Source organism: Sapajus apella, unplaced genomic scaffold (assembly GCF_009761245.1).
Source record: "Sapajus apella isolate SASKATOON/1434 unplaced genomic scaffold, GSC_monkey_1.0 scaffold38, whole genome shotgun sequence".
Taxonomy (NCBI): domain Eukaryota; kingdom Metazoa; phylum Chordata; class Mammalia; order Primates; family Cebidae; genus Sapajus; species Sapajus apella.
Genome location: NW_022436978.1, coordinates 1663509 through 1676450, shown reverse-complemented (window position 1 = coordinate 1676450; position 12942 = coordinate 1663509). Strand labels below are relative to the sequence as shown.

The 12942-nt window shown below is 58.6% G+C and overlaps 1 protein-coding gene across 8 annotated transcripts in view; it reads right to left on the bottom strand.

Annotated features, from left to right (window-relative positions):
- Nucleotides 1-12942, bottom strand: part of ALS2CL (ALS2 C-terminal like) — a 24976-nt gene that overhangs the window by 812 nt on the left and 11222 nt on the right. For 7 of the 8 annotated variants that reach the window (XM_032297999.1, XM_032297997.1, XM_032298001.1 and 4 more), the window contains 16 exons: nucleotides 12313-12378; nucleotides 11788-11886; nucleotides 11534-11695; nucleotides 10753-10864; nucleotides 9570-9647; nucleotides 8641-8771; nucleotides 7227-7400; nucleotides 7018-7114; nucleotides 6632-6789; nucleotides 5977-6045; nucleotides 4930-5103; nucleotides 3717-3759; nucleotides 2523-2584; nucleotides 2267-2416; nucleotides 1858-1954; nucleotides 184-1437 (listed from right to left, as the gene is read on the bottom strand). In XM_032297999.1, the coding sequence (XP_032153890.1) occupies nucleotides 1357-1437; nucleotides 1858-1954; nucleotides 2267-2416; nucleotides 2523-2584; nucleotides 3717-3759; nucleotides 4930-5103; nucleotides 5977-6045; nucleotides 6632-6789; nucleotides 7018-7114; nucleotides 7227-7400; nucleotides 8641-8771; nucleotides 9570-9647; nucleotides 10753-10864; nucleotides 11534-11695; nucleotides 11788-11886; nucleotides 12313-12378 (1753 nt within the window). In that variant the 3' untranslated portion in view covers nucleotides 184-1356. Of the gene's footprint in view, nucleotides 1-25; nucleotides 57-183; nucleotides 1438-1857; nucleotides 1955-2266; nucleotides 2417-2522; nucleotides 2585-3716; nucleotides 3760-4929; nucleotides 5104-5976; nucleotides 6046-6631; nucleotides 6790-7017; nucleotides 7115-7226; nucleotides 7401-8640; nucleotides 8772-9569; nucleotides 9648-10752; nucleotides 10865-11533; nucleotides 11696-11787; nucleotides 11887-12312; nucleotides 12379-12942 lie in introns of all 8 variants that reach the window. The other variant, XM_032297995.1, reaches the window with a different exon arrangement.

Here is a 12942-nt window from a genome sequence, read left to right as displayed (position 1 = left end):
AGGAGTGGGACCAGGAGCGATCCACCTCAGCAGGAGTGGGACCAGGATCGATCCACCTCAGCAGGAGTGGGCCCGGGAGCCTGACCTGCTCAGCAGGAGTGGGCCCAGGGGCCTGACCTGCTCAGCAGGAGTGGGCCCAGGGGCCTGACATGCTCAGCAGGAGTGGGACCAGGAGCGATCCACCTCTTCTCCGGGGCTGCACCCTGCACAAACCCACCCTCTCCCTATGATTTGCCTTGGACCCTTTCAGAACATATCACACTGCCTGTCATCATGCATCTCCTGTTAGGACAGAGGGAGACCCTGCAGGTCACCTGGCCCAAGCCCCTCAGTGTGGGGAAAAGAAACTGAGACCCAGCAGGAATGAAGCTGCCCCAAGACCCAGCTCCTGCCTCTCTTGGTCCCACACTAGAACCACTGTTTAAATAAAGTCCCCCCCTCCCAAAGCTACCCCTGCTCCCCAACCCCAGCAGGGTCTCGCATCCAAGGGGCTTACTGGTCAGGGCCCAGGCAGGTGTCATGTGCCCCTGCTGTCCACCGTCAGGCAGGCCCACAGATGCCACAGGCGTGTGACTCACGGGCCATGTGGAGCCTGCTGGCAGTGAGGCTTCCTCCCCTCCCCACCCCAGCTTGCTCCAGCGCCGCCATTTACGTCATGGGTACGTGGCCTGCAGTTCACAGACCTACAGGCCCATCCTGTTGACTGCATACCCAGTGAGGCTTAGGGCCTGCCAGAGGTCACCCAGCAGGTTGAAGTGGAGTAGGAGCTTTTGGCCCAGGGACAGAGCTGGGAAGGAGGCAAGTCCCCCACGAGACCACCTGAGGGAAAAGGGCCAGATAAACAGTGGTAGGTAGAAGGCGCTGCAGCTCACAGCCTTCCAACCAGGAGTAGAGAAACAGGTAAGAGACCAACAGTGACATGAGAATTTCAGTACAGCCCAACAGACTAAAGTCAGCCTTCTGAAAGGACACTGGAATTCAGCAAGATGGGTGGAAGGTCCTTTATAGCCTACTCACTCCCATTGTACAGATGGCAGCACTGAGGCTCCGTAACTTGGGAGAAACGCTCAGGCTAAGAGAAGCCAGGGGCTCCTCACGCCCAGCCTGTGAGCTGCTGCAGATTAAGGGGTCATTGGAGATTGGCAAGTGGCCAAGGGAAATCCACCAGGTCCTGGGCCACGTCCATCACCCCTCACTCTCATGCCAGGCAGGGCAGAAGCATCTTCCTGTGCAAAACAAATGATCGTCTCCTCCAAGAGCTGCCTCCAAGGGCCTGTCCTGCCCTTTGCCTTGGGTGATGAGGGACAGACTGGCAGTGCCCTGCTCAGCTCTGCAGTCTGTCCAGGAGAGGCCAAGCTACCAGAGCTCCCTGGAGTGCCAGTGGCCAGGTAAGTGGCGCAGCCTCATGTCTTCTTTCTGGATGTGCTCGTAACAGGACTGGCAGGAGAGAGGCAAGGTTGGGGCCAGCTGGCCTGCCTTATCCCAACCACAGGCCCAGGATCTAGGGCCCAATAGCTGTGTACACCCACCTCCCAACCCAGAGGAGGCGTGTCTCCAACTCAGCCCTCAGCCACAGTCTGCAAGCAAAAGGGGGCCCTCCCTCTCCCACTGTGTTTGGGGATGCAGCCTGGAGTAGTCATGCCCCCGGGTCCCCAGGGCTGGGATGCACTGCGGGACCCCTTCCTGGCTCCTTTAACAAGAGCAGGATCAGGGACGCTTTGAGGACCCTTCCCACAGAGTCACACAGGCGCTGTGAATTTGAGCTCACTCCCACGATGGTGAGATGGCGTCTGGGGAGGTGAGAGGGTCTGCCCCGGGACCGAGGGCATTCCCACCTCCACCCACAGCGTCCCTCACCTCCAGGGCCGTGAGCAGGAAGTCATACAGGCCTCCTGTGTGGATGGGGTCCATCATGTCACGGATCAGGTGGATCTCAGCTCCCAGGTGCTGAATTCTGGAGAACACCGCGCCACGCAGAGAGCGAGGGAGACAGAGAGAAGAGGGCTGTCATGGACAGGCAGCTGGGGAAGGACCCCTGGCCTGGATGGCTGGACACCTGGGGTGTGGTCCTCACTCTGCCTCTAGCACCCCAGTACCCCAGCTGGGACCCTCCCTTTTCTGGGCCTTGGCTTCCCATCTGTACTGAGAAAAGCCGCATTCATAAACGCTGGGGTTTAGAAGTGTCGGAAGATATCGTGGCAGGGTTCGGCTGGGACCCTGCCCCTGCCCCTGCCCTGCATCCCCAGCTCCCGCCTGTCCACCTCACCGGGCACGTGACACCACGTAGATGAGCAGCGGCAGCAGGTCGTCCATGGGCAGCTTGTACTCCCGACCCAGCACCCGCGACACGGTGCCCTCAATCTCCCCGTACGTCCTCTCCAGCACCTCCAGCTTCTCCCGTGGATCCACCGTGGTCCTGCAGCAGGGTAGCTGGCTCCAGGCCAAGGCCCTTGGTTCTGTCCCAACCAGGAGTCCCCCACACTCTGCCTCCGGACCCCCACCCCACTACCGCACACACTCACATGATCTTCTGCAGGCACTCGGTGGCTGACAGGAAGCACTTGTCCCTGACCAGGGAGCACCTCTGCATGGTGGAGGGAGTGGGCTGGATGAGGCTGTAGCCCCCCAGCTCTAACATCCCCTCTTTCCCAGGGCCAGGCTTCAGTCCCTTGCCATCCTCCCCATTTCCACTGCTAGCTTCAGTGCAGCCCCACCCTGCGGGCTGAGTGAGCCAGGGCAAACACAGCTCCACTGTGGGCCTCAGTTTGTGCAACCATAAAACGGGGTGAGTGGTCTCCAGGAGGTTGGGAGGATCCGGATGGATAAGAAGCTAATAATCGTAACAGGCACTGGCCACTGGGTGCCGCCCAGTTCTGAGTGCCTACATCGATGGCTCTGCAACCCAGGGGCTTGTTGAAACACAAGGTCCTGGGCCACTCCCTGGGTTTCTGACTCGGTAGGTCTGGGGTGGGTCCAAGAATCTGCTTTTCTGACAGGTTCCCAAATGATCCTGATGCCAGTCTGGCAGGCACATTTTGAGAACAGCTGCCTCATGTGCCCACTTCACCCTCACAACAACTTTGAGGGAGTTCCGACCAAGCACGGTGGCTCACGCCTGTAATCCCAGCACTTTGGGAGGCCAAGGTGGGCGGATCATCTGAAATCAGGAGTTCGAGACCAGCCTGGCCAACATGGAGAATCCCCATCTCTACCAAAAATACAAAAATTAGCCAGGTGTGGTGGCATGCACCTGTAATCCCAGCTACTCGGGAGGCTGAGGCAGGAGAATCGCTTGAACCCAGGAAGCAGAGGTTGCAGTGAGCCCAGATCGTGCCACTGCATTCTAACCTGGGCAACAAAGTGAGACTTTGTCTCTAAAAATAAATAAATAAATAAATAAATAAATAAAATCAGAATGTTGAGGTGGTTCTAGCACTGGCTCCCTTTAACTGACGAGGAGCTGGGGCATCGTGCTCGAGCCTCTTGCACACAGTCACACGGCCAGATAAGAGCCTGTGTTTAAGAGCCTGGTGCTTAGAGGCCAACAGGTTACCTCCACCACACCGGGAAGTCAGAATGACGGTGTCTCCTCCCGACCCACCCTGCCCCTCCCCAGCTCCCCTGCAGCCTCCACCCAGCAATCGTGAGGCAGAGTGCTCCTGGATGCTAGCAGGACCTCTGGGGGCCCTGGTTCGGGGCTCAGGCCTCCCTCTCACCTGATTGCTCGTCAGCCTGAGGTCCTTGAGGGGCCACAAGTGCCTGAAATCGAAAAAGTGAGACAGGAGGCTTTGCCTGGACAAGGGACAGGGTCTGAGGTCAGAGGGCACATTCCCTGTGCCACTGTGTCCCCCGGCAGAGCCGGGTCCTAGAGAGGGGAAGGAGATCGGCCCAGGGCACAGGGAGGATGGAGGGATTCCTGGAGAAGGCAGCACTCTGGAAGCTCCAGGGAGGCGAGGGCTTGTACCAGCCAGGTCATGGTGGCCGCCAGAGAGAGAGGGCTGAGAGACGGCAGTCGGTCCTGGAGGCTCTGGTGAGCCGGCACAGGGCCGTGAGCCAGGGGTGCAGCCCTCACGCAGCAGAGCTGGAGGCTGTGGTGGGGACGCGGCACTGAGGCGGCGGGGGAGGGAGGGCACGCTTGGGAAGCATTGGCAGCCAAGTCTCCAGGCCGGTGGCTGGTCACATGCAGGACACATTCACCAAGATAGAGGAGGAAACAGGGATTTGCAGGGTGAGTGGGAAGCACCATCCCTGGCAACAAGGGAGGCCGGGATGTGGGAGCAGGGAGGGTGCCCGTGCCCTCCACTGGGGACAGTGGGGTCACTTGTGGCGTCAATGGATAGATGGGACACTGAGGAGACAGGACATTTTGGAGACTGAGGGTGGAAGGGGGGCCCTGGGGTGTGGTCAACACCTCCTGACTTGTACCCAGAACAGTCATCGGTTTCCCCTGAGGGATCTCCTCTCCTCTCCTCTCAGCCCAAGTGCCCAGAGAGGTGACCTTGCAGAGGTGACCTTGCCCCAGCCTCAGCAGTGGATATTCAGGCAGGCCTGGTCAATCACGGCCGGCATTCAGGGGTGGGCTCAAGACCCAAGCAGAGCCAGAGAGGGACTTCAGGGGCTCTGTGGGAGCTGTGGGAGGGCAAGGCCAGCTCCTGCGGGGACTCCAGGAGTGGAGCGGTTGGTGCTTACGGTGTTTGTCACCACAAGGGGGAGCCTGAGAAGGACCAACAGAGATAAATAGAAGGTGCTTCCCTCTGTCATTCCGTTGAGCACCTAGATCCGGCCACACCTGAATGCATAAGCTTAGAACTTGGTGGGTGCACGAGCCAATCAACCCCAGCCCCACCTTTTGGCTGAAGACAATCTGAGTTCTGCCATCTGCTACACTAGAGTCCTAGCTAACACGGCACTGGGGGAGGGAAGGCTTACTTCTGCACATCCAGGAACTCCAGCAGCTGGGTGTCGGGGAAGAGGCTCAGGTTGGCGATGCCCTGGCTGTAGAAGCTGTCCTCCCGCTCGTGAAGCAGCAGGTAGAGTGTGAAGAGCTCTGAGTAGAAGCTGGGCAGCATGAGGGGCAGCACCAATCCATGCACCTGGAGGTCCCTGAGGGGGAGACCGGAACAGGTCGGGATGAGCAAGGTGGGGTCTGGGATCACTACTTGGCGTCACCTCTCAAAGAGCTCCCAGTCCCACAACAGTGTCCCGGCCTCCAGCCTCCTCCTCTGCAGAAAACCTTTTCCAAGCCTGTTCTCAGACATCATTTTCCCAATTTAATTCATAACCTCATTCCCTCCTTTGACTTGGACAGCCAAGATGGTAGGACGGGTGGGAGTGTGATCCCCATTTGACTGAAAACAAAACCAGGGCCCCTGATGGACGAGCAGCTTGCATCCAATCCCTCAGCAGCCATTCCACGCTGATTCAGTTCCACCTCCTGGCTTGCAGTGCTTCCTAGGACTCTAGGGGAAGTTCTCCCTAATGTCTAACCCCCTTTTCCTTGCCCCCTGCAATGCAGTGACAGGAAGGCCTTTCTGATCAGGAACATCTCCAGGCCTGAAATCTAAGGACAAATTGTAAAGTTTGCTCCAGGGACTGGGGGAGACAGACTTAATGACCCACCTGGCTCCTGTCTGACCTCAGGCTCATCCCTGCCAGCCCTCAGTTTCCCTATCTGTGTGCAGGGAAGGGAGGGTGCCTCGGGGAGCTACTCACCCTCCGCATGGGAAAGATGAGATTGGGATCATACATTTGGAACAGAGATGCATTCAATGCACTGTAGCAGTGGCCCCTCCCTGGTTCCTCACAGAACAAAGGTCATGGGTCATTCTAATCCACAAATGATGTGCAATGCTTGGTCAATAGCATGAATGCCCAGCACTTCCGCAGAAGCACCTCTTTCCCCAAGGGAGGGCTCAGGGGCAGGTGCATGAGGCCTCCCTGGACTCAGCGGACCCCAAGGAGCCCTGGGCCAGTCACCTTGTCTCTGCGTCTTCATCCTCCTCCAGGGTCTGGCCCTTGCGCTGTAAGGCAACTCGCAGGAGACTCCTGTGAGCCAATGAGAGAGAAATGGCGTGGCTGCCACCTCCCACAGAACTGGAGCTCCACCGCCAGTCGGCAAAGACAAGAGCAGGCCGCCTCTCAGAACTGTGGGCATGGCCTGCAGGCTTCCTCCTCTCAAACCGCGGCAGTTAGAAGGCTGGAGCTCCAGGATGTCAGCCTGAGAATCCTGGAACCCCAGCAGCAGAAGGAACTACAGCATCTAAGGCTTCTATTTGCAATGTCTGATGGGGTCACAGCTCAGCTTGGGACTGCAGATGTGTTCCGAGTCCAGGGTCAAGCTCAGCCTACAGTGGGGTGAGAGTGCCCCTGGGTCAGAGTCAGCCCAGGGCCTGGCTGGGACGTGGACTCTAGCTGAGGACTGCAGCTGGCCCTTGCTCTCACCTCCCCACCCTGCAACCCCTCTGCTCAGCAGCTGCACACTGACCAAGCCTCTGGTTCATTGTTGAATCGGATTTGGGGTAGAGACACTGGCACTCCTTCCAGGTGCAAGGCAGAACAGATGCCTGGAAAGGGCAACGCCACTCCCCTGGTGTCACAGAGCAGTGGCTGTCCCAGGTGCCACCGAGCTCACCTGTAGGCGGCCCAGAGTTCCCGCGCGTGCTGCTTCACCTCCTCCTGGGCCAGCTCCTGCAGGTGCTTGTTGGCCCCGACACCTGCGTAGGTGGCCTGGAAGGTCAGCATCAGTGTCCGGAGCAGCTTTCCCAGGGGGTGCAGTGAGTTGCTCAGAGCCTGGGCCAGTGCACAGGGAACCGAGAGAGACTCAGCCCCAGGGTCTGGAGCACAGCACGCCCACACCACCTCACACCACTTCTCCCATCCCATACATGGGAACAGAGGTCCTCTGAGCCCACAGACCTGTTCCCTTACAGTCAGCACCCTGCTATGAAAACTAGGAGCCATTTCCCACCACGGGCAGTGAGAATGTCACCCCCTTGACCACCCCGGCAGGGCTCTCACCTTCCTGAGGTACGGCTGCAGGGCCTTGGACTCCCGATGCTGCAGCAGCTCCTCCAGGATGTCTTCCATACTGCCCCCACTGTCCTTGGGGTGGGCCCTGGGCACCACAAAGAGCGTCCCTCACCCACGCCTGGGCGCAGGCCCCTCCCCCCAGGAAGCCTTCCTCCGCGCCACCCTGACCTGTGCGTGTGCGCACAGCTGGGCCTCACCTCTCGCAGCACAGGTAATCCTGAGACTTGCGCAGCTTCCTGGAGCTCTGCACGTGGAAGCCCAGCAGGGCCTCCTGCAGGTCCCCGGGGCAGCCAGCACACACAAAGTCCCGGAAGGGGCTGTAGACTCCCTGCCAGCGGCTTTCCACAGGGAAGGCACCCAGGCCCAGCTGCCTGCGATGGGGGTGGAGGGTGGGTGACAGGGCAGGGAGAGATGGAGCTTCGGCAGGCAGGACTCTGCCCAGGCTCTTGGGGGTACCAGCCTAGCCCAGGATCAAGCCCCAAGAAGGGTGGATGGATTGAACCATGCAGAGGTGGCTGACCTCCATGGCTCCAGGAGAAAGAGCAGCAGAGAAAGGGACAGACAGAATCTACCCTGCGGTGAGAAGAGAGACAGAAGCACACGGAATCCTGGAAAGATGGAGACAGAAAGGCGGGCAGATCTGGAGGCCAACCCAGAGAGTGGGTCGTGGCCCAAGAGAGACCAGTGCCCAAAGTCTGGGATTCCCCTCCAGGACATCCCGCTCTGCCCTCCCCGACAGCCGGTTCCTTCCTACGGTTGATTCCACCTTGGCCAACAGGCCGGGGCCTGGCTCCACGTGTCTGTTGGAGCCCTGCACTCCAGTCTCCTGCTCATAGGCTACCCCATACCTGCAGCTTACACCCACACCCGGGCTGGAGCCTGCCCCTGGGGACTGCTGTCCATTCCCTGTCCACTCCTGCTGTCAGGGAGAAGCAGCATGCAGGGACGGCGGGCCAAGTAGTCAACTGTACTCCCTCCCTACGTCTGAAATGCTGCCGGGGACCTCTTCCCATTAGAACTGCCACCGACACAGATTCCTTCCTCTGTGCAATACTAAGTCTTCCTCAGCAGAGGCGGCAAGAGCAACAGTTTTGCAAGGAGAAACACCATCCCCACAGGAAAAGAAGTCTATCCCCCTCTCAAATAATCCTTGATAATGACTCTGATTCAACTTAGCAAGTTTCCATCTTTACCTTGGCTGCCAGGAAACTCACCCAGGCTAAATGATCAGTCATAAATGGTGTAGGGCCCATCTGCCTATCCCTTCCTTTTAAGGTTAGCACATCCTCTTATTTTTTATTTTTTTCCTGTGCATTTAGTTTGTAAAACGTATTGTATATTTTTGAGACAAAAAAAAAAGCAGGGTCTAAGCAAAGCCTACAAATAGTATTTTTCTCCAGTTTTGTAGTGTCCAGCATCATATCCACGTAGCCCCTGATTGCAAGAGTCTCTGACTGGAGTTGTGCTGGAGTTGTGCACCCTGTGCTCTCTGAACTCTCTAGAGTGCCAATGGGGGGTGCAAAACATCCCCTCTGATGAGACCTGAGTCCTTGGAGTGGAAACACAGACACATTCTCAGATAGGCCCAGAGCCAGGGGACCAGGCACTCACCTCTTGCGGGTGCTGCTCGGGTCTGGTGGGAGGGCGGCCGTGTCCAGCACACCCTGTGTGTGCAGTCCTCTCCCTGCCCCACTGCCAAACGAGCCCTCCAGGGTGAAGCCATTGGGGAAGGTGACCTTGCCCTGGGAGCCAGCAGAGGGAGCAGGGATATCTGTCTGCCCCGCTGTGCTTCCAGCCAATTGTGACAGGTCACATGCCTGTCCCTCAGTGTCACAGAGGCTAAGGACTGAAGAGTGGGCTTCCCGCCATCCACTCAAGCTACCCCACCCTGAGGGGTTCATAACCCCCTACCAACAGCTGCGCCGTGTCCCAGGGGCTCGCTGGCCTCTGAGCTGGGAAGAGGAGGGAGATGGAGAAGGGACACAGGCAACAGTGGGGAGATCACCACTGAGGGGCTGGGGTGGGGTAAGCTCAGGGACAGGCAAAGCGGGGCCTTGCTGCCTGGGGCTGTCCCATTCATAGCAACCCAGTCTCCGCCCCTTCACTCCAGTCATTACAAAACTGAAACAGCCCCTACATTTCTAAAGGCCCCGGACACATTGCCTTCTGCTGGGTCCTCTCAGGGAGGCACAGGTTGAAGGCCAGTGCCTCCAGGGACAGCTGCTCAAGACACTGGTGCTGGTGGAGGACATGTATTCTGAGCTAGAAGGACACGGGGGACACAGCCAGGAGACCACTTGCACCCTCTGGACAGCAGGCAAGACCACCAGTCCCCCCTCACCTCACTCCAGAATCAATTGTAACCCTGTGGCAGGGAGAAGTTGCTGTGCCCACCCCTTGGCTGCAACGGAGGTGGGACAGGGCCTCCCCTACCTGCTCCCGCATCTGTCTGTATCCCCAGCCCTGAGTCCAAGCAGGGAGATTACAGACCCCAGCCAAGGCCTCGGCGGGGTGAGGAGTGGGGCCTCGGTGGTCCTCACCTTCCCCATGAGGGTCAGGTCCCTGCTGAAGCTGCCCTCATACAGGGAGTCGTCTTCAGAGAGGAGGATGCCTGCGCCCTTGGGGAGAGGAAGCCAGGGAGGGTAGAAGTGGTGGGTTAGGAAGGGCCCAGAAACTCGGGGTGGGGAGAGATGGCAAAAAAAAAGGAGGTGTGCCCTGACACATGGGGAGATGGGCTCTAGGCTTCGTCACTCCCCACAGGACTGTGCCTAAGTGGGACTCTAACCTTTGTCCTGCTGAGCACCAGCCCTGAGGACCCCATCGCTGGGTTTCCCAAATGATACCCTCTGCCCTTCTCCTCACCTTAGCGGCATCTCCAGGAAGCTCTTAAGAGCTCAAGGAATGTGTGGCTTTCCTGCTCGTCACTGGCCCTGGGGACCACAGAGCTAACAAGACTCCCTTGCCCCATGGGCTGCTAAGAAGCTCAGAGCCAAAAGGGATACTATTAATGTTCAGCTCAGTTCCGATTCTATTTTGTATACTTATTCTTGCCTTTTCCTCCTCTTTCCTCGAAGGCCTCCTTCAATCCTTTACAGGATGAAGCAGAACGTAAACAAACCAACAAACCATAATAGCAAGAACAGCCATCAGGCCAGAGCCCCACACTCCCCAAGCACCTGGCAGCGTATGGGTGAGGCAAACGTGGGAGTCCCAGGCTCAGCAAACCAGGGTGTGAGTGTCAGCTCTGCCACTCAGTGAAGGTGACACAGAGCAGGTCCTCTGATCCCTCTGAGCCTCTCGTTTGTCATTCACTAGGGACGCACAGGGGATAACAGTGACATCAACCTGTAGGGCTCTTGGGAGGATCCCACAAGATCAGGGTGGGAGCTTAGCCCAGAGCCGGGTCTCAAGTTAGGGCTCTACAAATGTCAGCTAACGCATCATCATGAGTACACGCCCTGTTCTCGCTAGTTCACTGAGCCTACGGTAAGCATTCTTAACCCGAGTTGCTGATGGGGAAACCAAGGTCGGGCAGAGCAGGGACTGGCCAGGGCTAGGTGTGGTGGGTGGTAGAGCTGGGTCCCTGCCCAGGTCTGGCTCCCTCCAGCACCCAGGAACACAGCCCCCTTTCCCATCCCTCCCTGAAAGGCCTCAGCTCAGCCTCAGGGCCCCCAGCGGGAGTGGGGTGCAAGGAAAGGGTAGCCCAGGACACACTCCACTCACCACGATCTTGTCCGCCTGGAAGGTGCCCTGGTAGCAGACACCTGCCTGGGTGACCATGACTCCCGGGCCGTGGCGCTGACCAGCCTGCCACATGCCAATGTAGCGCTCACCCCTGGAGGGAGAGGGATGTGGACGGAGTTGGATCAGACTAATTCCTAGGCACCTCCTGGGTGCTCTGCTGGCACAGGGCATCACCTGAATCCACTCAACAGACACAGGGCCAGAGAGATCAGACCCCCAAGGAGAACAGAGGGTGGAGGAGGGAGGGAGGCAGCCTAGGAAGGGGATCCGGGAGGTTTCTCTGTGGAGATGGCAGGAAGGACAGGTGGAATAGGGGCATGTGCAGAGCCATGGAGGTAGGAGCTTGCGATAGATACGTGGGGATTCAGTGGTCCAGAAAGGCTGTAGGGGTGCACAGGAGGCAGCTGGGGTGAGGTCAGAGAAGCAGGCGAGGCCATGATTGCCCGGCCAAGGACCCAGGGCTTTATCACACGGCCCAGAGACCCGGCAAGCGCTGCAGTTTTTAGATGCAACCGAGCAGCGGTCAGAAACACCTCTCCAACACCATGAGGAGGGGCGGGGGGTGGGAGTGACCTTGCAATCAAGGTGACCAGGACTCCCACAGCCGGAGCCTCTGTGGCAGCTGAGGGACTGGAGGGAAAGTGAGGGGCTTCAGAGAGACACAGTGGGGGACAAACAGGATCCTGCGTCCTGCGGCAATGTGGTCTGTGAGGCTCCTGTCCGCCCCTCCGTCCTGGGAGTGTGGCTGTGGGGCACTCACCTGTCACTGTCCTCCTCAACGCCATAGCCGCTCTTCTGGCCCCTCTCCCAGTGGCCCGTGTATCTGAAGGGCTGGGGGGTCTGTGGGCCACTCTCAAGGACCCCAAAGCCGTGCCGCAGGCCCTCCTGGAAGTAACCCTTGTACACCTCGTCGGTGCTGTACCTGGGGAGGGTCATAAATAGCCAGCCCTGCCTCATGGAGCTCAGCCCAGAGGATGGGCTCATCCCATGAGTCCCTCAGCCAGGGCCACTTACTCACAGATGCCGTAGCCACACATAATGCCGTCTCGCCAGTGACACTTGTAACAGTCGAACCTGTCCTCCGAGGCCTGGGGCAGCAGGCAGATGCCGAAGCTGACAGCGTGGTTGTGGGAGGGGGGATCAACCCTGACCTGAGACGCCAGTCACACCGGCTCCAGGCCACCCAGGAGTATCCCTGCCCCCAAGGAGCCTTCCGGACAACAGGGAGAATCTGAGGCCCTCAGCCTTCCTATTCTTCAAAGGGCCCCTCTCAGGACCCCCTCCCTCCAGGCTGTCCCCATGCACCCTGGAGCACCTTTTGGCCTGTACCACTCCCTCTGTGACCTCGAGCTGAGACGGGCCCCCTATTCGGGGCCTTGGTTCCCCTTTTGTACAGCGAGGGGGACTGGACCAGATTGTCTCTAAGTTCCTGCTTGAGGGTTGGGAATTCAGGAAGGGGCCCGCTGGTGACCACAGCAGGGAAGGAAAGCACTCCCTGCCCACCACATGCCCCGCAGCAGCAGCCCCAGCCAGCCTCACCCGTGCTCCAGGCCCTGGCAGAAATTCCCCGCGTGATTCCGCCCATCCGGCCATTTCAGGGTTCCCCTGGAACACAGTGGAGGTTCACAGGCCTCAGGCCCTCCCATCCCTCAGCAACCTCAGCCGCAAACTTTCTCAGATGCCCTTCCTTCCTCTTCCCTTGAACTGGACTCTCTGCACCCACCCAGTCCTCTCGTCTGAGCTCCAAACACTCCCTCAGAAAGCCCCTTTAGCCCTTTTCTACTCCTGGCCCAACTGCACCAGCAGCCTCATGGGGCACACTCACCACATCCCATAAGGAAAGCCCTGGAGACATCTAGGTTCTCTTTTTCCCTTGACCAACGGGAAGCTCAGACCTAAGCATCAAGCTCAAGTTTAATGCCAGTCAGTGGGGTTTCTACCATCTTCCTCCCCACTTCTGTGTTTTTTCTGTCCTTTTGTTCATAAGCCTCCTCAAGCCCTTTCTGGAAGGAGGCAACGTATTAGAAACTAGCAGAGGTGGCTGGGCGCGGTGGCTCACGCCTGTAATCCCAGCACTTTGGGAGGCTGAGGTGGGTGGATCACAAGGTCAAATATCGAGACCATCCTGGTCAACATGGTGAAACCCCGTCTCTACTAAAAATACAAAAA